The sequence below is a fragment of the Anguilla anguilla genome, chromosome 9 (assembly GCF_013347855.1).
Source record: "Anguilla anguilla isolate fAngAng1 chromosome 9, fAngAng1.pri, whole genome shotgun sequence".
Taxonomy (NCBI): domain Eukaryota; kingdom Metazoa; phylum Chordata; class Actinopteri; order Anguilliformes; family Anguillidae; genus Anguilla; species Anguilla anguilla.
Genome location: NC_049209.1, coordinates 41,562,315 through 41,585,377, shown reverse-complemented (window position 1 = coordinate 41,585,377; position 23,063 = coordinate 41,562,315). Strand labels below are relative to the sequence as shown.

The 23,063-nt window shown below is 44.1% G+C and overlaps 1 protein-coding gene across 3 annotated transcripts in view; it reads left to right on the top strand.

Annotated features, from left to right (window-relative positions):
- Positions 1 to 22,990, top strand: part of rabep1 (rabaptin, RAB GTPase binding effector protein 1) — a 28,632-nt gene extending 5,642 nt beyond the window's left edge. Inside the window, exons 2-19 of one of the 3 annotated variants that reach the window (XM_035433929.1) lie at positions 5,968 to 6,087; positions 6,636 to 6,839; positions 7,417 to 7,577; positions 8,151 to 8,270; positions 8,464 to 8,599; positions 9,132 to 9,310; positions 9,858 to 9,968; positions 10,228 to 10,689; positions 11,115 to 11,219; positions 11,870 to 11,986; positions 12,522 to 12,620; positions 13,382 to 13,522; positions 14,452 to 14,641; positions 15,009 to 15,020; positions 16,186 to 16,241; positions 16,871 to 16,969; positions 17,178 to 17,294; positions 17,973 to 22,990. In XM_035433929.1, coding sequence (XP_035289820.1) covers positions 5,968 to 6,087; positions 6,636 to 6,839; positions 7,417 to 7,577; positions 8,151 to 8,270; positions 8,464 to 8,599; positions 9,132 to 9,310; positions 9,858 to 9,968; positions 10,228 to 10,689; positions 11,115 to 11,219; positions 11,870 to 11,986; positions 12,522 to 12,620; positions 13,382 to 13,522; positions 14,452 to 14,641; positions 15,009 to 15,020; positions 16,186 to 16,241; positions 16,871 to 16,969; positions 17,178 to 17,294; positions 17,973 to 18,074 — 2,531 coding nt within the window. In that variant the 3' untranslated portion in view covers positions 18,075 to 22,990. Of the gene's footprint in view, positions 1 to 5,964; positions 6,088 to 6,635; positions 6,840 to 7,416; positions 7,578 to 8,150; positions 8,271 to 8,463; positions 8,600 to 9,131; positions 9,311 to 9,857; positions 9,969 to 10,227; positions 10,690 to 11,114; positions 11,220 to 11,869; positions 11,987 to 12,521; positions 12,621 to 13,381; positions 13,523 to 14,451; positions 14,642 to 15,008; positions 15,021 to 16,185; positions 16,242 to 16,870; positions 16,970 to 17,177; positions 17,295 to 17,972 lie in introns of all 3 variants that reach the window. The other 2 variants (XM_035433928.1, XM_035433930.1) reach the window with 2 other exon arrangements.
- Positions 22,991 to 23,063: the final 73 nt, after the last annotated feature.

The window sequence follows — 23,063 nt, the reverse complement described above, 5'->3', positions numbered from 1 at the left end:
CGTGATGTCACAGCCCAATGTTAAAATCCTATTGACTTTTTAAAAAATCATTGATTGTAAAATATCTATAGCGATTAAAAATAAAAGATTTCTCACGTTTTTTTGGGACCGTCATTCTCTACCGTAGCATGTGCTTGGTTATATTTATTTCAATCTCTGGAGGGAAAAAAACGGATTTATGTCGATTTACGATGTGCTGGTGGTCCTGAACTACACTAAATCAATCAGTCGCACGGATACACGTCACAACCACGTGTGCTTGTAAGTCTACCCGCCAAGTGCGGTGCCTTGGCTGCCCCTAACTGCTGGTCTGGGATCAGATTTCCCTTCCCAGGTCCTTTAACCATTAGTAGGAGAAGAAAATAACTGATTCTGGACCAGCAGATAGGGCCAACTGCACCCAACGCCAGTGGCTAGCTAGCGATACCCACGACAAATGCGGTGTCACTGGTTAGCTTAATGCATTTTTTCAATGGTCAGGACAATAATGTTAAGAAGGGAGAAAATCATTCCAAATCCAACCATGTAGAGCAGGTCATATACAGCCAGAGTAGATTAGCGGGTCTGTTAGCGCCAGCATGAAAGATATCGTTTATAAAGTTTCGGTTAGCTAACGTTAACGTTAGGAATGGCTGGATCAGCAGGTAGCTAGCTAGCTGTCAAAATCAGGTTTATTTGTCATTACAAACCATATGCTGTACAGTACACGATGTAACGAAACTTCGTTTCGCAAGGCTTCGGTGTAACATAGACTTTCAGTCTGCTCACAGCACTTACAAAGGAATACACACATTGTGAAAATCAGAATCTCAGTGCACTTAGACAAGACAGGTGCAGTAGACAAGAGATAGACAATTTCTAATAAATAGTTTTATTAAAACATAGTAAGTAGTAAATATATTGTCGGTAATTTATCGAAAACCATGTTGGCTAGCTATATTGTTGTTGTGTTGTGATAAAAATATATATGACGTTATATTCCATTTGAAATTACGTCTTAAGTTAGTTAGGTTAGGTTGTAGGCTACTCTTTTATACGGTCTATGGTTGTACTTTATAGATCCCTGAAAGGAAATCCTGTTGTCATCACGACCGTACAATTATGATGTGAAATAAACAATATAACTTAATGGTAACAAATCTACATCTATTATTTACAGTAATTTAAAATTGAAATACGATATCAAAGTGACACTAGAAGTAGAAGAGCGCAAGCATGTTCCAGCTGAGCCGTGACGATATAAGCCTGCGTCGTGAGCACAGTACCGGTATGTGTAGTTCCTAAGCGTACTTAACGTACACAACGTTGTACCTTGTACTTCTCATGGGTCAGTCGTGCTGCTGATATTATATTTCATGAGTCATATATGTCATTAGTACCGCATACCAATAGCTAATTGGTTCCCGACTTGTAACTAAAAATATCGCTTATTGAAAATTGCCCCATTCATTTTCCCATTGACAAATTTGCGGGAAAACAAGGGGAGTGGCTTGGTGATGTTTACACTTACAAGCTCTATTATGATTTTGACATTAGGCACCAAGGAGCTCCAGGTAATAATTTAGCTAAACATCTAGTTACAAAAGCTTACATTCCTAGATAATTTTTCAATTGAATACTTTTTTTTTCATTAGGCCTATATGATGTGTGCCTATATAAGCTGATTCAATTATTTAATTATTAAATAAAAATGGAAATCATGAACAGAAACTTGGTTTTATTCATAATTGACAGTGTTTTACATCGCAACAAGTTTTTTTTTTTTTTTTTAACATTACAACATAAGTTTCTGTAAATACTTGAAAATTAAAACATGTTACAATATACAAAATAAATTATTTCCATTTTTATTAAATAATTGAATGCAATTCACTTATGGTTATCAGTTTGTATAAGCACACATATCATATAATGAAATATTAATCATGAAAAAATTGTTTTAAGCAGGTGTACTCAAACTTTTGACTTGCAAGTAGGCTATATCATAATATAGCCCAGTGCAGTGCAAGTGATATTTTAGAATCTGGTTTTGCCTGAATCTGAATTATACAATTTTGCCTGATCACTTCAACAGTCAAAACTAGAATTATGAAGAAAGGCTTGTGTGTGCGTGCAAAGCGAAGTGGTGTGAAAGCATGCAAACTAAGCGTTACACTGACTATTGTGGTACTCAAAATATTTTCCTAAGGTTGGCAGGTCTGCACAGGGCTGCTCCTGGACCAGAGGTAAAAACCACTGGTCTAGACTCATGCTGTTTGCCTAATAATAAAGGAAGCATGTTGAAATGTTTTGTCATACAAATAAAGCGTGTTGCATTTTTTCTTCGTAAGTTGACGTTGGGTGCCCAGTCAACCAGTGGGATTTGCTGGTGTGTGATGAGACCCTCTTATCCAGGGTGAGTGAAACTCTGGGTGATGCTAGGGCAGGGGTGGGCAAGGAGGGTCATATTGTTTCTGGTTTTCATACCAGCTTGTGGCCTGAATGACTTTATTAGCCATTACATCTAGACCATTTGGCATTTTAGCTACATTTCTTGATAAGCACATGAATGACAGCCGAAGACTAGTCTTGTGTCCCAATACAAAACATTTTACTGTGATCTAATCAATGAGTGAACCAGCGTTGGTGTGTATCGCCAATTAGCTCATTTAGCCAGGGTGATTGGTGGAAAGAAAAACATGCATACACACTGGCCCTCCAGGACCAGAATTGCCTGCCCCTGCGCCTAAGAAAAACTGTGCTTTGGCCTGCCGGGCTGCTGACCACTATGAGCACTGGCACTGTCAGGACCAGGCCGCGTAGCATGTCCACACACTAGAACAGTGCCTTAGCTGGATGAGTGATGCATTTGCATTTTCATACTACCGTTTTAAAAGTCATTGTCTGCATTCTGGGGCATTAAAACCACACACAAAAAACCTTTCAGGTTAAGAACCAGAAATGATTTAGGCTGATGTTTTCTCTGGACAGACAATAAAAAGCACTGCAAAAATGAATGTATTTGTGAAAATAAACTCCAAAAGAAGATACATATTAAATATTGAAAGTGGAAGATTAATTTTCCCTTCAAGGTTTATGACTTAATTTATAAACATAAAAACCTGTTGAAGAAATATAAAATATGTAAAAAGTCCAGACTGGGCTTAATGGGTATCTAGGGGGGGTTTAACTATACACAAAAATCTTGGTTTGATACTTTGGTTTTGACTTCACGGTTCGGTACATTTTGAGTTCGGCATACGATCTAAAATTGCTTTTCATTTACTAGGAAAACTGCGGCTAACTGGTCATAAATTCTCGCTGAACACAATTAGGCACATTAACTAGCATCTAGTCATCAGGGGAACTTGGCGTTTTTATTCACATAGAAAAGTTCCACGCGGACATTAAGGCAAGACTAATTGTTCGGTTTGCAGCGTGTGCCGAACCAAAAGCCCCATACTGAAGGAAAGGGGAATTTTTTCCAGCTTTGACAAAGTAAGCGGTGAAGCCCGTTGCTGCTTCTGCGGTTCATCAGAAGCCGCGTCTCTCTCCTGAGCGTCGGTAGCACGGCAACAGCATTCAGGTGGCACGGGCTACTGTTGTTACGCAGTAGCCCAGGCGAGGGAACAGAGGGGCACGCTGCTCTCCTGCATTCTTTGGGGAGAATGTTGGTGAATGGTGCTGATGTGTAAAAGTTATGTAAGTTGCTCTGGAAAAGAGCGTCTGCTAAATGCCTGTACTGTAATGCAGTGATATGGGTTTCTAGAGCTCTGAGAGCAACGATTGGTCTAAGTGACCAATGGGGAGATCTTCAAAATTGACACCAATGAGCTGATAAGCTTTTCAGCCTCGGTAATGCCTTCTTTCAGCAACAGCAGATCAAAAGGAATTTAATACACCGTCCTGTTTCTGCTGTCTCTGTCCTATAGGTCTGTATCTTCTAGGCTGAATGCCAGCGCTGGATTAGGCTCACTGGTTGTAGAGCCCTGAAGAGGAGCTCATCTACTGTTTTCCTTAATTATGAGGAACTTGAGAATCGGGGGTTTCCGTTCAGGGGAAACCTGCACTTTTCTGCTCATGGTGGCGTGTCTTCTGCTTCTTAGAAGGTGTTCAATCATGCCATCATAGTCAATTGTCCCCCCTCCTTGAGTTTCATGCTTAAGCAAGCATTACTTTTTTCTCACACAGTAATTTCTTTTAATTAAAATGACTGTCGAGCTCATGATTATATATAAGGACGAAATGTAAAACCATTATGGCGAATGTTTCCCCAGGCACAGTAATGAATGAAATGGCCTAGCATGCTAGTTTCTGGTCTTAAATAAGGAAAGCATACACAGAGGAGTTGTAAGTATTGGGTTCATTACACTGCTTAAGTGTGGCTCTCAGGCTGATTATGGCTTTTGAGGATGTTGTCCATGTCCTGCCTGCCCAGGGTCCCACCAGTGTACCCATCCCACCTCATCCTGCACACGCTCACATAGCCTATTATTTACAGACTTTTTAAAATATAGCCTAAATATCCTCCTGTAGTCCGGCAAAAAGTGTTTTTTCACATACAATTGTCTTGGATGACAAAAACCGCAGTGAACGTATTTTCAAAAATAATTTTTATTGAATGTCCCTTGTAGTGTAGGTTGCAGCATTGTAAAAAAATATGTTTCTTCTAGGAATAAGATCAGAGGCCGATGTCCAATGGAAATGTTGCACTGATGCACTCATTGACACCTCACTATTAGAGTGGACAAAAGGTTCTATGGACAAATTTAGGAAAAATGTATCATGATTTTGATAAAATCTTGATCCCCTCAAATCCATTTTGAGATAAAATGTGGTACTGTAGTTATGCACATGCTCATTAAGAAGCTTTCCGCCCACACAACATATTGGATATGCATGTAAACAAAGGAGATTGATGTTAACAAAAGAAGCGAGAAATAGCCTGGACAAAAATGTTTCTTGCCTAAAGAGAATTATGAAACAAGATGAAGTACTTGCTGCTTCAATGTATCACATTGATTCTGTGAAAAATATGGTTTTGACTTTGGTTTGGTTTATGAGTCGCATATTTTCCTCTGTGGCACACCATCAAATGAGAAAAAAATGTAAATGAAGTGACTACGTGCAGTCCATCAGGCAGACGGTTGAAAGACTGAGGACGTACACTTTGTTAACTCCACGAATAAATATACATTCATGATTTTAAGACGGTGTTTTGACAGCGTCTCACCATTAATGGCTTTTGGACTCCCCTCGCTAAAAATGAGTCTAATCCCTGGTATATTAGATCTGCACATTCACAGACAATTTTTATTTTGGTCTTCTTTATTATCACCTTTGATTCTTTGATATACGTCCGTGACGGAAGGCTAGATGTGAAATTCCAGTTACAAACGACTATAAATGAATGTATGGTAGCGTGGCCAGCAATGGGGCAAAGCATAGAGGTATTTGCTACTTGTGACTGGCATTAAAGCGTGCCTAACAGTTCCGTTCAACCGCGCTGGCTTTCAAATCCTCTGCATTTTCAAGAAGTGAAGCAGACCAATTAGCATTCTGCTAATCTGCAGATTATAGAGCCCTTGATTTATGCGATCTGGAGATGAAGTCTCCTGGGGTAAGTTGGAATGATTGATAATGTTTTCAGGAGTAGTCAGCCACAGGAAGAAAAACAGTGTGGATAAGATCTCATGATAAATCTGTGCCGTCAGCGATTTATTAATCAAACCCAAAAGGCGCAGTTGTCTTTCTGCTCTGAAGTAAACAAGACTTCAATCCCTGCCATCTACCCTTCTGTTTATCTGGGCAAAGTCGGGTCATTCATTATTCAGACCGTCTTGCCTCGGCAGATTTTCCTACAGTCGCCTGGGGGAAGGGACAAAAGGCAGTCTTTGAGGCCGGTAATGATGACTGGCTGTTGGTGGTGGGAGGGGTGGCTTGGAGCGGAGGGGCACTTTTTGATGTTGTTCTCTCCCTCCCCAGCAGGGGGACTGCAGCAGTCCGCGCCGACGTCCGAACAGGATTTCACCAAGTTCAAGCAGCAGCTGGAGATGGAGTTTAACCAAAAGCGGGCCAAATTCAAGGAGCTCTATCTGTCAAAAGAAGGTGAGGGCCAGGGAAAGTTTGTAGGGACTGAAAGGGGCTCCTTTTTTTGGATTTAGTGTGTCCTTCCTCTGATTTTAGCTTGCCCACTTGTGGTTGTTTATGGTTGTTGCTTTTGATAATTCCTGTTTTTTCACAAGAACTGGGCTGCACGGTGGCACTGTGGTTAGCACTGTTGCCTCGCAAGAAGGAAGTTCAGGGTTTGAGTCCTGGCCAGCCGGGTCCTTTCTCCGTGAAGTTTGCATGGTCTTCCTGTGTTTACTTGGGTAAACTCTTCCCACACCAAAAGACATGCAGGTTAGAGGTATATTCCTGCCATTGCCCTTGACCAAATCACTGGCCTTAGGACTGGAGTTGGGGACTGCAGTGTGGCTGTACACTCCTTCTAAGTAGCTAGGATGGGTTATAAATGCAGACGACAAATTACACTGCTGAATAATCTCTTATCTTAAAGACGAGACGTCTTCGCTCCGTTCCACTCATGGTGTCCATGTGCCCTCCTTCCCTCATGCTCATTCTGGCTCCTTCTCCTTTGACTCTTCTGTGCCCAGAGGAGCTGAAGAGGCAGGGCGCCACCCTGGAGTCCGTGCAGGCGGAGCTGAGCCGGGTGCAGGCCCAGCTCACAGTTGCCGAAGGGGAAATGGAGAACATCAAGGCGGTGGCCACGGTTTCCGAGAGCACCAAACAGGAGGCCATTGACCAGGTGAAGAGGCAGTGGCAGGAGGAGGTGGCCTCGCTACAGGCCATCATGAAAGGTAAAGCTCAACCCCCCCCCCCCCCACTTGTTACAGCCTGGCTCTCGTCCATGTCACCACAGTAGGCAAGGCCATTGGGTAGGCTGTAAAATAAGATAATTGCCATGTTTGCAACATAAAACACGGAAATAATAAGTCTGCCTGTACTGATTTGAGAATAAGCCAACCTCAGCTCCAGCAGTGTCTCTCCCCCAATCTTTGGATTCCGTGCCTTAGTCTGCTTTCATTTTAATTCACGAAACAGAATCGTTCATCCATAAAAGAATCTCCAGCTCCGTATTTTTTTATAGAGACTTTTGTCTCCTTACTCCTGAAGCCAAAACTGAGACATTCCAATTTCACGCATCTTCTGAAACCTCATTCAGGGGGGCGTGACCAAGGACGTTAGAGCATTCTCAGAAAATTCTGTATGGTAATACTGCTTTGGAAACTCTTACCAGCAGACACCTCCTGGAGTTAAGAAGTGGAGAGGCTGGGAGGAGCATGGGCGTGTCTGGTGGCTGTGTGGAACGCGTGACTGTACCCCCCCCCCCCCCCCTCCCCCCCCGCCGCCTCACGGCCCCCCCTCTCCCCTCAGACACCGTGCGGGAGTACGAGGTGCAGTTCCACCAGCGGCTGGAGCAGGAGCGGGCGCAGTGGGCGCAGTACCGCGAGGCCGTGGAGCGGGAGATGGCGGAGCTGAGGCGTCGCCTCTCCGAGGGCCAGGAGGAGGAGAACCTGGAGAACGATATGAAGAAGGTGCGGGGGAAAAAAAAACCCCCGCCGGGAGTTTCCGGGCGGGGTTCGCTCGGCACGTTGGCCGGCAGTTTCCTTTCCCGGATTACGAGCGCTTCTCATCAGGCTTAGGGAAGTGAGAGGGAATCAGGCTCTGCCTCCGGCCCCCACAGCGCTTTGTCACCAGACACACTTCCCCTTGTTTTGGGGAAAAAGTTTTTTTTAATTTTTTTTTTATATATAACCATTGCTCAGGAAGCAATGAGTATCAGTGTATAATTTATAAATATGCGAATGGTGGGCCTCATAAAAATATACAGTGTACAAGACAACATGTCGCCAGTTACAGCGCTGCATAGCTCACAATGACATAATTGTCTCATCAGTAATTCAGCAAATTCACCAAATGTGAAAGAAAATGTGGATGATTATATTTACATGAAGAATCAGTGTTTGTGTATGTTTATATTTAATTAATGGTGTTTGGAGTTCTGTTGCCCCCCCCATCACTCTCTTGGCTGAGGTCATGCTTAGACTCCACTTTGGGCGCTGTTAAGCATATAGAGATGAGGTTGTGATTGCGATCGTTCCCCTCAGGCTCAGGAGGATGCTGAGAAGCTCCGGTCGGTGGTGATGCCAATGGAGCACGAAATCGCCGCGCTGAAAAGCAAGCTGACCGTGGCCGAAGACCGGGTGAAAGAGCTGGAGGCCTCCAAGGTGGGCGTTTTTTGCTAACGAAAGGTGGCACTCGTGCGTTTGGTATTCGTGAGCTGCGGGTCCACTTGCGTCCATGATACAAGTCCGTAGGCCAAAAAAGCTATTCAGAGATGTTTTTTTTCACATTGCTGATTTTAAACCCTCGTGATTGTGCAGGCTTGTTAATGCTTAATGCGATGTGTTTGTTTTCCAGGTGAAGGAGCTCAATCACGTCCTGGAGGCAGAAAAATCATGCCGCACTGACCTGGAAATGTACGTGGCCGTCCTTAATACCCAGAAGTCCGTTCTTCAGGAGGACGCGGAGAAACTGCGGAAAGAACTACACGAAGGTGACTTGACTTTGACGGGGTCTTTCTTAAAGAATGGCTTTGTTTTTGTTAAGGATAGGTACGAGTAATGGATCGATCAACTCATCCATACGTGCCTTCTCGATCTTTTTATTTTATCGTAAAGTCTATGCATGTACAACGGTATGTTTTGGAACTTGGCATTTATTAATTTATCTTAATAAAAAAAAATTAACGGTATGTAGAACAGGAAGAAACGCATTAAAATGGAGGATATTTCTCCATCTAATATGAACAGAATTATGCAAATGTATATTTTGAAGCGCATGTTTTGATTGCAGTCGGTGAGCCGTTGTGTAAGCGGGATAATGTCTGAGCGGCTGAGCGTCACTCAGAATGCCCTGCGTGAGGGAAACTGCCCGAGGCGAATTTACTACCTCCATCAGTCGTAATGAAAACGTGCGTTTCGAAATGTGCCGTTCCGCTGCGGTGAAAAACGTTACTCAGGTGTGGCCGTGGGGCCGTCTTCAGTAGGCTCTGGTGTGAATTTTCGGGGGCTTGCCCTCTCCCTCAGTGTGCCACCTGCTGGAGCTGGAGAGGCAGCAGCACAACCAGCTCAAGCACACCTGGCAGAGGGCCAACGACCAGTTCCTGGAGTCCCAGCGGCTGCTCATGAGGGACATGCAGAGGATCGAGAGCGTGCTGTCCTCCGAGCAGCTCCGTCAGGTGGAGGAGGTGAAGAAGAGGGACCAGGTACGGCTCCGCCTTTCACGCACCCGCCTCGTCTCCGTGGCGATGCCCTCGCATTCCGACGCTGTGCTTCCCAGTGGGTCCGTCCTCCACGCCAGCAGCTCGTTAGCATTCTTCCAGATTACGCTGGGGATATTGGCTAAAGCTGCTCCATGTAAACAACTAGTGAATCGGGTGTCAGGAAATTAAAAATGGGGAGCTGTGTTCCGAACACCCATAAACCGTGTCTTTGTTTGTTTCCCAGATGTAATGTTTGTTGAAATTTATGGACCTTAATTGACCGCCTCCTGAGGGTAATGGGTAGAAATCACTTTTATTACGTTTCTGTTTATGCAAATTTATTTCTAAAATGTGATTAAGTTGCATGTCATGTACTTTTCAGACTGAATAAGTGGCATTGTGCCAGGATGCGAGGGAGGTTTAAATTTGACAAATGGGACTTCATCAAACTGCCCCCTCAACAGCTCTGGAGTTCAGTCATTTGCGAGTGATTGATTACGGTCGCCGCGCTCAGAGCTCTGTCAGTAGCGCGTGTTCTCTTTAACCGTAGGAGGAGGATGAGAAACAGCGAATCAGCCAGGCCAAAGAGCTGAAAGAGGAAGACAGCACAGAGCAGGCGGAGCCTGCAGAAGACTCGCTCCTGGGCCTGTCTACCGATGAGGTAAAGCTACGGCCTACTCCAGTCTTTAAAAAAAAAAAACCCTACAGCGAGTCATTGGATTAGAACACATCACAATGATTTCCTGTGTGTATTTTTGCATTGCGGTTGTAGCGCTCACAGTAGAGTTCAGCGAGCAGCAGTGTGATGCTGGTGTGAGGGCGCAAATCGGAAGCCCTACAGGAACACAGAGCGCCCACAGAGGCCCTGTAATGGTGTAAAAAAAGTCAGCTGAAGCCCCCTGTTTTTGCCCTTCCCTCAGGCCCACACGAACCACAGCATGCACAGCTCCCTGCACTCCCTGGACGCGGACCCGACGGGCGGCCCGGAGGGCGCGGACCTCTACAAGGACGGGCTGCGCAGGGTGCAGTCCACGGACAGCCTGGGCTCCTCGGGGGGCCTGCAGCAGCCCCGCGGCCTGGGCTACAACCACAAGGCCAAGTCGGCCAGCAACCTGGACGAGTCGGACTTCGGGCCGCTGGTGGGCGCGGACTGCGGGGGCGCGGAGAGCCTGGACTCGGCGTCCGTCAGCTCCATCCCGCTCTCCACGGGCCACTTCCTGCTCACCAAGGACCAGGAGAAGGCCATCAAGGCCATGACCCCCGAGCAGGAGGAGACGGCCTCCCTGCTCTCCAGCATCTCCCAGGCCCCCGACTCGGCCTACCTGCCCCCCTCCGGGTACAGGCTGGTCAGCGAGTGCGAGTGGAACCTGCTGCAGCAGGAGGTCTGCCCCCCCCCCCTCCCTCCCCCTGTCCCTTTACATTTACATTACAGTGAGAGTTCTATGTTCTGAATGCCCATCTCTGACCCGATGACTGTTCATACGATTCCCCTGTGAAAGTAGTCATAAAGGATTGAAATATGCATATTTGTCTTAATTCAAATCATTTTCTTGTGCAGTGACAGCGTGCACATGTTTTGAGCTTCTTTTGCAAGATTATTCTCAATTAGTCTGTGTAAAAAATACTATCAAGAAATTTGGGTATTGGAATACTGATCGAAGATTAGTCATTTATACACCAATTGAGGATTGTAATGTCTTCAGCGGATTTGATCAGTGTTCAATATCATGTATGCGTAGAATTGTGAATGAAAGTCTCTCGTTGTGGCTGTTATTGCCGTTAGAATTTTTTTCTTCTTGTCACCAAGGTGAAGAACGCCGGGCGGAAGTTGGGCCGTCGTTGTGACATGTGCTCCAACTATGAGAAACAGCTGCAGGTCATCCAAGGCCAAGAGGCAGAGACGCGCGATCAGGTGACCTCTCAACCGTTTCTCTCAAAGACTGGACCATCCACTAGTGCATTACAGGCCTATTCCTGCTTAGCATAAGTAATATAATCAGCACCCAATTGAATTATAGTCAGTTAAAATGAACATAAATGCAGTGTTCCACAAGGATTTTTTGGAAAACAGTAAAAATTTATTGACAAAATTTTTTGAAAGTGACCTTTTTGCTTAAAGGTAAGTGGGTGGAGGCACTCCAAGGAAAAAAGGCTTTTCTCTTCTTTTAACTTTTCTCTTTGTGCTTTGTGCTGGTCTACTTAAAGGTCAACCCCCTTTTGTTTTAAGGGTACCCCCTTGGCTCTTTGTCTTTTTGTTTCAAAATGAGCGCAGTCAGCCCACCCTCCAGATGTATTTTTCCCTCTATTCAGACCGGGGGAAAGCAGAGAGGGTTACAAATAGAGATTAGATAACAGTACCGAAAGTGCCATTTCACACCCCCTGGCCAAAATGGGGGTTTTTTTCATATAGGCTGTGAGTCACCCGTATGAGCTGCTGGACGGACTCCGCTGCACAGACTCCCCCGCCATCTTGTCTTAAATGCGTGACGCATATCTGAACCCTGCAGCAGTGGATTTAAGCGTGTGGTCTGTGTGCTAAACCCTCGCCTTCTGTGCTCTCAGGTGAAGAAGCTGCAGGTGATGCTCCGACAGGCCAATGATCAGCTGGAGAGAACCATTACCGAGAAACAGGAGCTGGAGGACTCTGTGAAACAGACCAGCGAGGAAACCACTGCCAAGGTCTGTTTTCCCTGCACAGCTTTCTCTCCTTGTGTATTTAAACAAGCATCAGGCATTTCATGTATACTGACAAAATGTCTTGGGCTCTCATTCAAACTGATAAAGCTGGCAGAAATATTTAAGTGTTTTTTACATTACATAAATTTTTTTACAAAGTACATTATTTGGCAGCATTGCGTACATGTCAATTTGTGCAGCCTTTAGACTTACATGAATGCTGCTGTTTCAATAATGGTGTCATTTCGTTAGTTATTTGTTTAAACTTTAATGACTTATTTCATAAATATTTACTAAAGAACTTCAGGATAATGTGTTTGGATGCAAATCAGGCATCAAAGCTCTGTTAGCTTAGCGTGGTGCAGTAGCTTTCCCCCTTCTTTGTAACGACTGAAGCACTTTTCCAGTTGGCAGTGTGATCTCGGTGTGGGGGTTTCGCGTTATGTGAAGCACGTTGGCGCTGTTAGCGGTCGGAGCGTAATTGAATCGGACGCGCTGCTGACCTGTGAATCCCGCTGCTGTCTGGCCCGCCCCCCAGGTCACCACTCTCATGCAGAAGGTCCAGGAGTCTGAGACCTTGCTCAGCACTCTGCAGCAGGCCTTCAGCCAAGCCAAGAGGAGCACGCAGGAGCAGATGGTGAGACCAGAACCTCTCTTTCTCCGCCTTTCAGTCTCATCTCTGCTGGGTTTCCACTCCACAGTTCAATCTGAAAGTGATTCAATCCCTGTCTGACTCTGCATGTAGGACTGTTCTGGTCTTGCCACACATTGCATGTATGACAACAGTCACTGGATGCAAAATGAATGACTGGCCTGCTTATTTACTTTTCAGTCTGACAAGCCAAACCTGCTCTCATGCCAGATTTTCAGGTTGTGGTGGGTGGTAGGATCGGGTTGTTATTAGACTGTAGTGGAGCGCAGGAGATAAGTTTGCATTAAAGCTTGTGTTATTGTGGGCCTCTGTTAGTTAGGGTTTGGTACCAAAACCCGGTACCACTATTACACTGGTTCCCATACGACTGGCACCTACCGGAGCGAATCACAGTGGAGATTTCGGTGCCTCCTTCTGGTGCTACACAGCTCAGTTAGACTAGCTAACGTTACACTTGCTCTCTCGACACTAGCGAACATTAAACTCAGTCGAAATGCCAAAAGCAAAATGGTATGAATTATAATTATAAAGTATAATTTAAACAAATAAAACAATTACATTGTTCAATATCTTTGCCTTTGCAATGAAAAGACGTTCTTTATTGTTGTCGTTAAATTTTTATTTTAAAGCAGGTATTGGTTCAGGCACCGTTTAGGCACCGGTACCGTGTCAAAGGTATTGTTTTAGCATCATAGCGGTGCTATGATGCTAAAACTTCCTGTTTGGCTTCCTGTTTGGCTTCTCAGGCGGTGCTCATGCAGTCCAGGGAGCAGGTGGCCGATGAGCTGAGCAGGCTACAGAGGGACAACGAGAGCTTACAGGGGAAACACCGGCTGCATCTGTCCCTGCAGCAGCAGGAGGACTTCCAGATGCCCTCCAGTGTACAGGTAGGCCCCGTCACCTGTGTTAATACACCAGTCCAGTGTGTATAGTTTGGCCTGAAGCAGCTGCACAACAGCCTGTTCGTGAATGTCTTCACCAAAGATGGCACAGTAGTGCAGTGGGTAGCACTGTCACAGCAAGAAGATCCTGGGTTGAAATCCTGGATGGGGCCTTTCTGTCTGAGTTTGCATGTTCTCTTTTATTCTAAAGACGGAAAGATTCTTCTTTATTCTTCATTGACTCTCAGGGCTCTCACAGTCTAGAAAATTCTGGAAATTTGTCATTCTGTGAAGTCATCGAAAGTAGTCAATTTTTTGGCTGGACCACAACAGCGGGGCCAGCCCTACAAACGCAAATGTCTGTGACTGACTGACTGACTGACTGAGTGATGAAGTTACACCATTGGTTGGCCGAGTTATGAAGTTACACCATTGGTTGGCCGGATCACGTGTGTTAGGTCCAGACATATACTAGGTTTTAACCTGGTCTTGTTCCACACTGAAAAGTGTAAAATAAATAAAATTACCATAATAAAAACAGAACAAAAGCTAATGTGAGTGAAATGCATCCATCTTTTTTGCTGACTCACTAGCTTCATCAGCAGCTGTCAGCTTACTGGCTTGTATCACTCACTGGTTATTATCCTTAAAACACAGTTGAAAAGTACTGGAAAATATTCATTTGGTTTTTACATATATTCCACGACCAAAGGCATCGTTCATTGGATACTGAAATGTGTGCCATTTTATAGACACAATAATTTTAAAGTAATGTCCCCAAAGTATAATTCTGTCTCACGAAAGTAGCTCTATTTCCCAAAGCAGCCCTCATGTTTGCTTCGATGTCCTTGAAAATCATGCCTTTATCCATAAAACTTTGAGAAGGCCCTGGAAGCTGTGGGCTGGGTTTTGAGCGGGGAACGTGCCGTCCGCAGGAGCTGCAGGCTCTGGTGCTGGCCTACCGGGAAGACGTCGTGGCCGTGCGCACCGCGGCCGACCACCTGGAGGAGAAGCTGAAGGCCGAGATCCTCTTCCTCAAGGAGCAGATCCAGGCCGAGCAGTGCCTGAAGGAGAACCTGGAGGACACGCTGCAGCTGGAGATCGAAGGCTGCAAGGAGGAGATCGGTGGGTCTCTGCGGCCTCGGGCGGGGGGGGTGGTGGGTGGGGTGGGGGGGGGTTGGGAGGTTGGGGGGGGGGGGGGGGTGCACAGTGACACTAGGACACTAGGACACGTACAGAGCCACCTGTTAGCCCATACTGTACACTGGGAAAGCCGTCGGATGCAAGCTCGATTAGGGGGCTTGGTGGACTGTGATTGGCCAGTCGAATCCCTTTTCCCCCTCCCATTTCACAAATGAGAGAAAGGATACCAGTCTACTCTCCCACCCAACCCCTCCCCCTATTTCTGACATTCTTTTTATGCCTTTCCTTTGTGCCTTCTAAATCCTGTTCTTTTTCTCCTCTCCCTTCCCTCTGTGGGTGACTTGTTCAGACATCTTGGAAGGTATGAGCCACACTGTCTGACTGGCCTACTTGGGCTATGTGTTCTCACCCTAGTCTGTAGTCTGTAGTCTGTAGTAGGACTGCGCAATATACCGCAATGATAAATTATCAAATGCGATTTTGACTCCAAAGTGTGGCGTGTTGCCTTTCTTTTCCTCTATTACTCTTTAATTATACCTGACGCGGCCGTAAACAAAAAAGTCTTCTGAGGCCACATGAAAAGCTGTGTTAGCTAGCGGTTGACCATATGACAGCTAATCAGCAGCAAGACCTTGCAGCTTCCGTGCGATTGATAAAAATACATCACATGATACGATCTTGCAGCTGATTGACTGCCTTATCCTCACCCAATTGATAAGTCCTTTTCTCCGGAAGTATTACACGCAGCCTCTGAAGTGTGGGTGTTTACAAGCGCATCAGGTATAATTAAAGAGAAAAAGAGTAAAAGTAAGGTAATACATCATATATTGGCGAAGACCATTATTGCATTCAATAATTATCATTGTGGGATATCACCCAGCCCTGTTGTTATTTTGCTGCTGATAACCCAGTTCACCAACCACATCCCTTTTTTCGCTTTTTTCCTGCGGTCACTGTTTTTTTTTTGGTTTCTTTTAACGGAAATATAGTCTGAGCCAAAATGAATTGTCTGTTTTATTGAAAAAAATTTTGAACTTTAGGTTGGTAGTGAAATATTCACACCAGAAGATGCATTTTTCTGACCTTCTGTGTTTAAGAATAAAAACCTTGAGACCTTAGTACAAAAATTATAGCTAAGACATTATTGCTAGCAAGTCAAATGAGAATGTTGGGATATATTGCTTAAAACAATTAGTAGAAGTAGAATTTATTTGAGAACTTCAGTGTGCAGTATATTAATTCTGCACATCCAGCTTCACTAAGGAGTGATTTAATGGGAACTTCCAAGGCTTTTGCTCGACTAAAAATATGCATAAATATACCGTACCGTACTAAGCATGACATTAACATCTTACCCCACTCCTCCATTCAGTCAGTCAGTGCAATGTTTCCACAAAGACTGATGATTCCTCAATGCATTATTCATAAATAACAGCTCACCCTCCATGAGTATTATGAAGCATGTCTTTGCTGTTGCATTCTGAATAAATTAGAACTGTTTGAATGCCTCTCTTCTCCTCCCACAGCATCGTTCTCCAGTCTGAAAACCGAGCTGGAGAGAGTGAAGACTGAAAAAGAACAGGTACTTGGAGGAGAGCCGGGTGCATTAATCAGTTTTGGTTGACTGAAAGTCAAGGTCACACCGAGGACCTCTTTCTGTTGCGTTTCCATGACTCCCGAATGAGCACCTGTTCTACCTCACTCACTTTGAATGAGTTCAAACGGCTGAGTCGATCGTGAGGTTTACTATTAGAGTAAACAGTGCTCTAACTTCAGTGTCCAGTGCATAAATATTTACAGTGTCTCTGGAGCTTTATGTGAGAAGTTAGTGCTGGTTTAAAACCTTGCCACTTAACTCAGTCTTCTGAGGTTATTCAACTGCATATTTAACCTCCTTGATCTGGCTAATTGTTGTCCTTATTGATCCAAGTCCCCCCTCTTCAAAGTTCTGTTAACATCATTTGTGTACAGGTAGAAATCATGCTTGGTTTGTGTAGCACTGCTGTACAGACATTTGTGACGTGATTATACTGTTATAGTCTCACTGTATATAAAATGTGAGGTATATTTGTTGTAAATTGCTGCATATACTGTATGTTTTGATGTGATACTTTGTAATTGCTGTTCTCTATATATCAATCACATTTATGGAAATGGTAATTAATAGCGGTAATAATTGTCCTGGTGTGCGGTGGCTGTTTTCTCGTGTAGTTGGAGCGCAGTTTGTCGGAGAAGACTCAGGCGCTGGACAGCCTGCAAGGTCTGAAGACTAGCCTGGAGGAGCAGCTGAAGGAGGCGACCGCTGCCAAGGTCAGAGCAGTCCTGCGAAACGAGGGGCTTTTCCCCGCCCTTTCAGCCTTGCCAGGCGTCTTTAGCGACGCCGCAGTCCGCGCAGCTCTTCGGTCCCGTTTCCTAGTCCTCTGTTCATTCGCGAGCGGTGGTAGCTGAGTGCGTTCCGTCTCTGATTCGGTTCTGATCCGGTTCTGGTGTTCAGTCTTTGCCATTGCTCTGGTTGCAGGCGTCGCTGGAAAGCCAGGCGTTTGACGAGAAGGACAAAGCGCAGAGGTTGCAGACGGAGCTGGACGTCAGCGAGCAGGTGCAGAGGGACTTCGTCAAGCTCTCCCAGACGCTCCAGGTAACGTCCTCCCTCGGCCTTGCCTCCTCTCTGAATCCGGTGCTCCCAAAACACTGGCAGTCGCTTCCTCTCGACCTGATGCTAATGTTATGGCTGATAAGATGATACAGCCTACATGTGCCAGAGAGGTGATGCATTCGATGCTCTGCCTACTCTGTAAGTTGAGTGAAAATTTTAGTGAAAAAGTACCCCAATAATAATCATCAGAACCAGTTTAGCATTTTTACCAGCCACAAGCAAAGCTATACGGAGACTCATTCGCTACCTTAGATTCATTTTTGTGCTTAATAGTTAAGTAGGCTAGTTGAAATAAAATTTTGTTATACAAATAAAGTGTGTTCTTAATTTGATGTTATTCCTATGGATTTTTTTCAGTGACTGTGGAAACTTAGTTGCAGTTTGCATGTGTGCTATAATGTAGAACAGGGAGGTATCAACATGGGAATTAGCCGGTATGGCCAGACCAGTACAGGTTATTGATATTGGCTCCAGAATTTCCATATCGCCCATCCCTAATATTCAGCTCAGTTATGTTTGGTGTTCAGCTCAGTCCTGACTGTGGCCGGGACTCCCACATGGCTTTACCTAATTGAATAATATGTGATTGGTAGAAGAGCCGTCACTTCAGCCTCTAACATACCCACGCCCACGCCCCCTTATTTTTCCCCTTCCATCCAGGTCCAGTTGGAACGCATCCGCCAGGCCAACTCCTTGGATCGAATCCGCGCCATCCTCAACGACACCAACCTGACTGACATCAGCCAGCTTCCTGAGACATGATACACCACCCTGAACCTCAGCCACCGCCCCAGCAAACCCGAACCCAACCCGAGCCAGCCCGCCCCCACCCCACCTCCGGCATTACCATGCCCTGGTTCCCCAAGGGCCTTAGTACCCATGTGAGGGCCTGGGAGGTAGGAGGGACTTTATTTTTAAAAACCCAAGATCGCACATGGAGGACGAAAAACCAAAAAAGAAAAACCCCACATATAAGAGAAAAAGGAAAAAAAATGGCCTTCCCTGTACAGGAATGCATGGAGGCGTCCAAGGCAGGATTTGTGAAGAACACTACCAGACGTTTTGTAAATAATCAAATGACTGTTGAGTCTTGAGGAGTGGAGATGCCCGTGTGTCTGTCCTGTGTTGATAAATGTGAAACTGTCCTTTGACCTGCCAGAAAGGGGTCGTATGGTCTTTCTTTCTTCTACAGCTTCTTCTTCAGGTGATTGCATCAAAAATATCCCACTTTATTTCTACCATGTCACACACTTGACAAACTGGCTGATATTCTCTCTTTCTCCGTGGTTCTGATATGGCTCTTAATTCTCCACTTTGTCTGAAAGGCACGAGGCACGAAACCAATGAAGGAATCACAGAACGTTTGTATATACAGAATATATATATTGGATTGATGAAGTAATCTTTTAAATGTGCTCTTACCTGGCCCCCGGTTTTTGTGATGACCAGAACTATGTTTTTAATTTCCTTTTCCTGGTCCATTAACCATTTCACCCAGACATCTTGTATTACCGCAGTGTGATTATATTTTCTGATCGGCCACTGCTTCTATTGAGTATCCCTATCTTCCTCGATAAAGTTATTCTCTGCATCAGCTACCCTCTTAAATCAATTAGAGTGTCTGTCCATGCCTCTTTCAGTGGCTACTGTTTTTAACATCACATCAGGTGGAAAAACTACTGGATTTCTTGTTCTTAACAAAGATGTTTGATCAATTATGAAAGGGATCTTTAGAGAGGTTAATATATGGACCCTCAAATTTTTTGAATGTTGCCTCTGAAATTTTATAGTAGGCAATTCAACACGGTTGGTTTGGTTGATTTCATGCTAGACTCATTTAGATTCCATTGGATTTCAGATTTGAATTGGTGGGTTGATTTTTGCCACCAACAGTATGGAAAACGAGCAGCATTTTGAACATGGAAGTCAAAATCTGAATTTCCCAGTGTGATTGGCTACCTTGAACCTGTACCACAGCACCTGTATGAATGAGCATCCCTCAGTGAGATGCATACTTTTCTGCACATTCAGCAAAATACCCAATGCTTGCATTTCATATCCAGTGCTTGCATTTAATGAATTTATTGGGTGTGATGTGATGATCATGATAGCTATAGTGTGTTCTGTCCCTAGCTGTAGAAAACCTTTCCTTTTTAGTGAGCTCAGTGTGTGTGTGAATACCTGCTAAGTGTTGTTTACACTTGAACATCCCTTTTTCCTTCCACCTTTCGTGGTTTTGTCTGCTAGCTAGCTGCCATGGTTTCAGTTCCTTTTTTTGTTCTTGGTTGGTGCTAGTCATCAACGCTGTCTTATTAGCAATACGCACAAAAGTCCCTGTGGTGGCTCATGTGGTTTTTAACTCTGGGCTTGTACGGCATGTGATAGATGAGGCAGGAAGCCAGCCGAGGCTTCGCAGAGCACTACGAAAGCATGGTGCAATGACCTTTCCTGACATTGAGAAGAAACTGAAGTACACAAGTAGGTGAAGCACTAAACTTTTTTACAGTGCTTGTGAGCATTCCATCAAAAAGTTTATTCAATTGGTTTCTTGACAGAAGAGTATTTCAATTCTCTGGGTTTTCAGTTGATCCCATTCCCTGCAAATGACACCATATGATGAAAGTGACTTCAACCTTCAGATGAGCTTTGCATTTTGTGGTCTGCATTCTGTCCATGAAATATTAGGCTTTTTTCCCCATTTAAAATCAATAAAATGCTATGTGGTGACCTGGTTCTATAGTATAACAACCTCACTCGCGTTGTATGTGGTAAACACTATCTAAAGCACAAATTCTAAGTAGTAGTTTGTAAACAGCTTGCACACTACTTCCAAGAAGATGACTTCTGTGAGAAAATTCAGTATAACAGTGGGGTTGTAGTCCTTTTCGGGCAATTTGGAGTGACTTCTGCCATCCAACAGCATTGAAGGTGTGCTAACCCAGAAACGTTTAGGCGCACCTCTACACAGCTCTATTCTTCCACTGTCAGTACTCCGTACTGTTGTGTCAAACGTTGAAATGTTTCTTTTTTTGTCCTTCGGTGGAGTGCTCCTTTTTTGCCACCTACGGGTGCACATTTACCAAAAAAAGCCTCCAGGGTGAAGTGGTTCGCGGTGAGTGAACGTGTATATAAAAAGTCACATGAAATGTAAATATTCTGTGAGTTTCAAAGTAGCGTGTCGTCAATTAGCTTCGGAACCAGCATTGTTGAAACTGTGGAAAATGCAGAGAATCTTAGGCCAAAGTGCATCTTTATGTGCAAGTGGGGATTGAACTGAATAGTTTTATGAGGAAATGATGGTTGTGGTAACAGTGGTAAATGAAAAAAGTACATTGACCAGGCGGGCAACTGCTGCTCATGTAGTTACAGAGTGTCAACCAAGGCTTAGTTTGCACTAAATGAAATTTAAAACAAAGTGTAATACAGTAAACCATGGTTGAGCATGAAGGCATGATGTTCAAGAGCTTCTTACACTTTATATCAGCTGCTTAAGACAGCTCCAACACTATATGTATTTGCAGTAGCTCTCTACATAACCTGACCTTTGGAACCATTTCTCAGTGTAAAAATGCAAGTATTACTGACAAGAGCTCAGGTGGTGATACTCTGAGCTTGTAGGGATTTAACCATAACCAATGTTTCGCAGAGAAAATATGGCTGCATTCAGCCTAGTTTGGCTGAAGTGGTGGAACTTCTTTCTTTGGCTGATATTTATAGATCTTGTCAGACGCGACAGCATGATTCATTGTTTTGCCTTGTGTCAAAAATAGCCTACATAGGAAAATGCTTCTTTAAATATTATGCTGCTCATCCTTTTTCAGAATTGAATATCCACCCCATGTTTTTTGTACTCAGGATAATGGTAATAAACTCAGTTAACATACATGTTTAACTTGCATGTCCTGGGCTCAGAGCTTTATTCACTATAGGCCACTAGTCATGAGTGTAAATGAACAGTACTTCTACTGTAGATTGATGTACGTTGGGAAGTGTGTCAAACAATGAGAAGAGTACTTTGGGAAATAGTTAAACAAGTCTGCAGCATCGCTCAAAATGTAAAACATACAACAATTACAGTGACTAGTTGTACGGCTGGTGTCAGTGAGGGTTTAGGGGCTAATCCAGATCTACTGTGTTTTTTTACATTTGGATTTCAGAATGACAAACCAATGACTGGAAGAGTCAGGAAGAAAAAAAAAAAAACATTTGCACATTCAAGAGAACAGTCGCATCCATTCTTTAGTATTAGGGACAACTGCCAATGAGCCAGTTTTTTCTCACTGAAATCAGGGAAGTATGCCCTGCTGATCTTTGAAGTCGGCAGCAGAAATTAAAACAATCTCCCAGCATGCCTTGTTTATTTTGGCATCCAGCAAAGAAACCCAACCACAGGGACAGTGAGGGGGACAGTAAAGAGATCTGGCAGGTGCTGCCACAGCACTCTAACAATCTACACATTCTGTAAAGGAGTGAGTGATGCTAATGAATAATCATACAGAACGTTCTAGACATTAGTACGCACTTCATGGTAATACACACATCTTTTTTAGTGACTGACCATAATTAAATGCCGTTTTGAAATGTCATTGGCATCCATCGTCCCCTGAGATTCTTGTCATTAGATCTAAAATGGCGAGCTTGACCGTGAAACAGATTCAGAAATGTGTTCCGTTGTCTCTTTCCTCTTAGATGAATACCAGTGCATAGAATCGCAACAGGTCTCTGAAGGCCCAGTCTTCTGTGTTCTGTCTAGGTTTCTGCAGACAGACAGACCAGTTAATTTCTGGGAAGGGGGGAAATCCTTCCAGATTGTTAAAGGTGTTACATTTTGGGTTTGTTTAAATGCATTTTTGGTAAAATTAAGAACTCCTTAGACTTGTTTTTTATTGCTTTTTGGTTCTTCAGTGGTGTATAGTGGAACAGTGCATCAGAGCTGAGGTTCCTGAACATTCTTGGTCCCAAATGATGAAATGCTTAAAAAGGTGTCATCTGCAAAAGAAGGGAAAAAAAAAAAAAACTTCTGGCCAGTCCTCAGCCTAAACTGCATCTCATTTTGTGTTTAAATTCCAAGATTAATTATTTAAGTGCAAAATGACGATGTCCAGATTCAGCTGCTGCTACAAAGGCCTTTCCTTGGCTTAGATAAATGAGTCTAGCCTCTCTTGCAGACGATTCCAGAACACTGTAAATTGAAAGCTTGTTTTATACAGACTTCGTTGAATACAATGTTTCTCAATTCCAAATCATACAGGGGAGAGGGCATGTAGTAAAAATGAATTTATCCAGTTGTACTCATTGGTATTGTGTGCAAGAGACATATTTATACCATTGTTTTGTAGCTCCTAACTATCACCTCCTTTGGTTCATCTTGAGACGCCTTTAAACCTGATTTTCCCCTCCCTGTCATTGTGATGGGGTTAAACAATGGAGGAAATAGTTTAAATTCTTTCTGGGGTTTAACTGCGGCAGTATCTGAAATGGGAACAAAGCTACTGCCGTGACTAATTTCCCTTCGAGTCAGTCACCCTGGCCTCAGTGTGAGGAATCTCAGCTTTAAGACCTGTCCTATTTTAACGTTCCTGTCTACATGCTTTGTTGCCGTTGCGGGACCCCTTGCGAACTCATACTGTACTGTGTACATATCTCTGTATATATCTAATAAACCAGATTGTAATTTATTGAGTGTGTGCTGCTTAAACATTTTGAAACAAATGCTTGATGTGGATAATTATCAGGCATAATAAAGTGTAA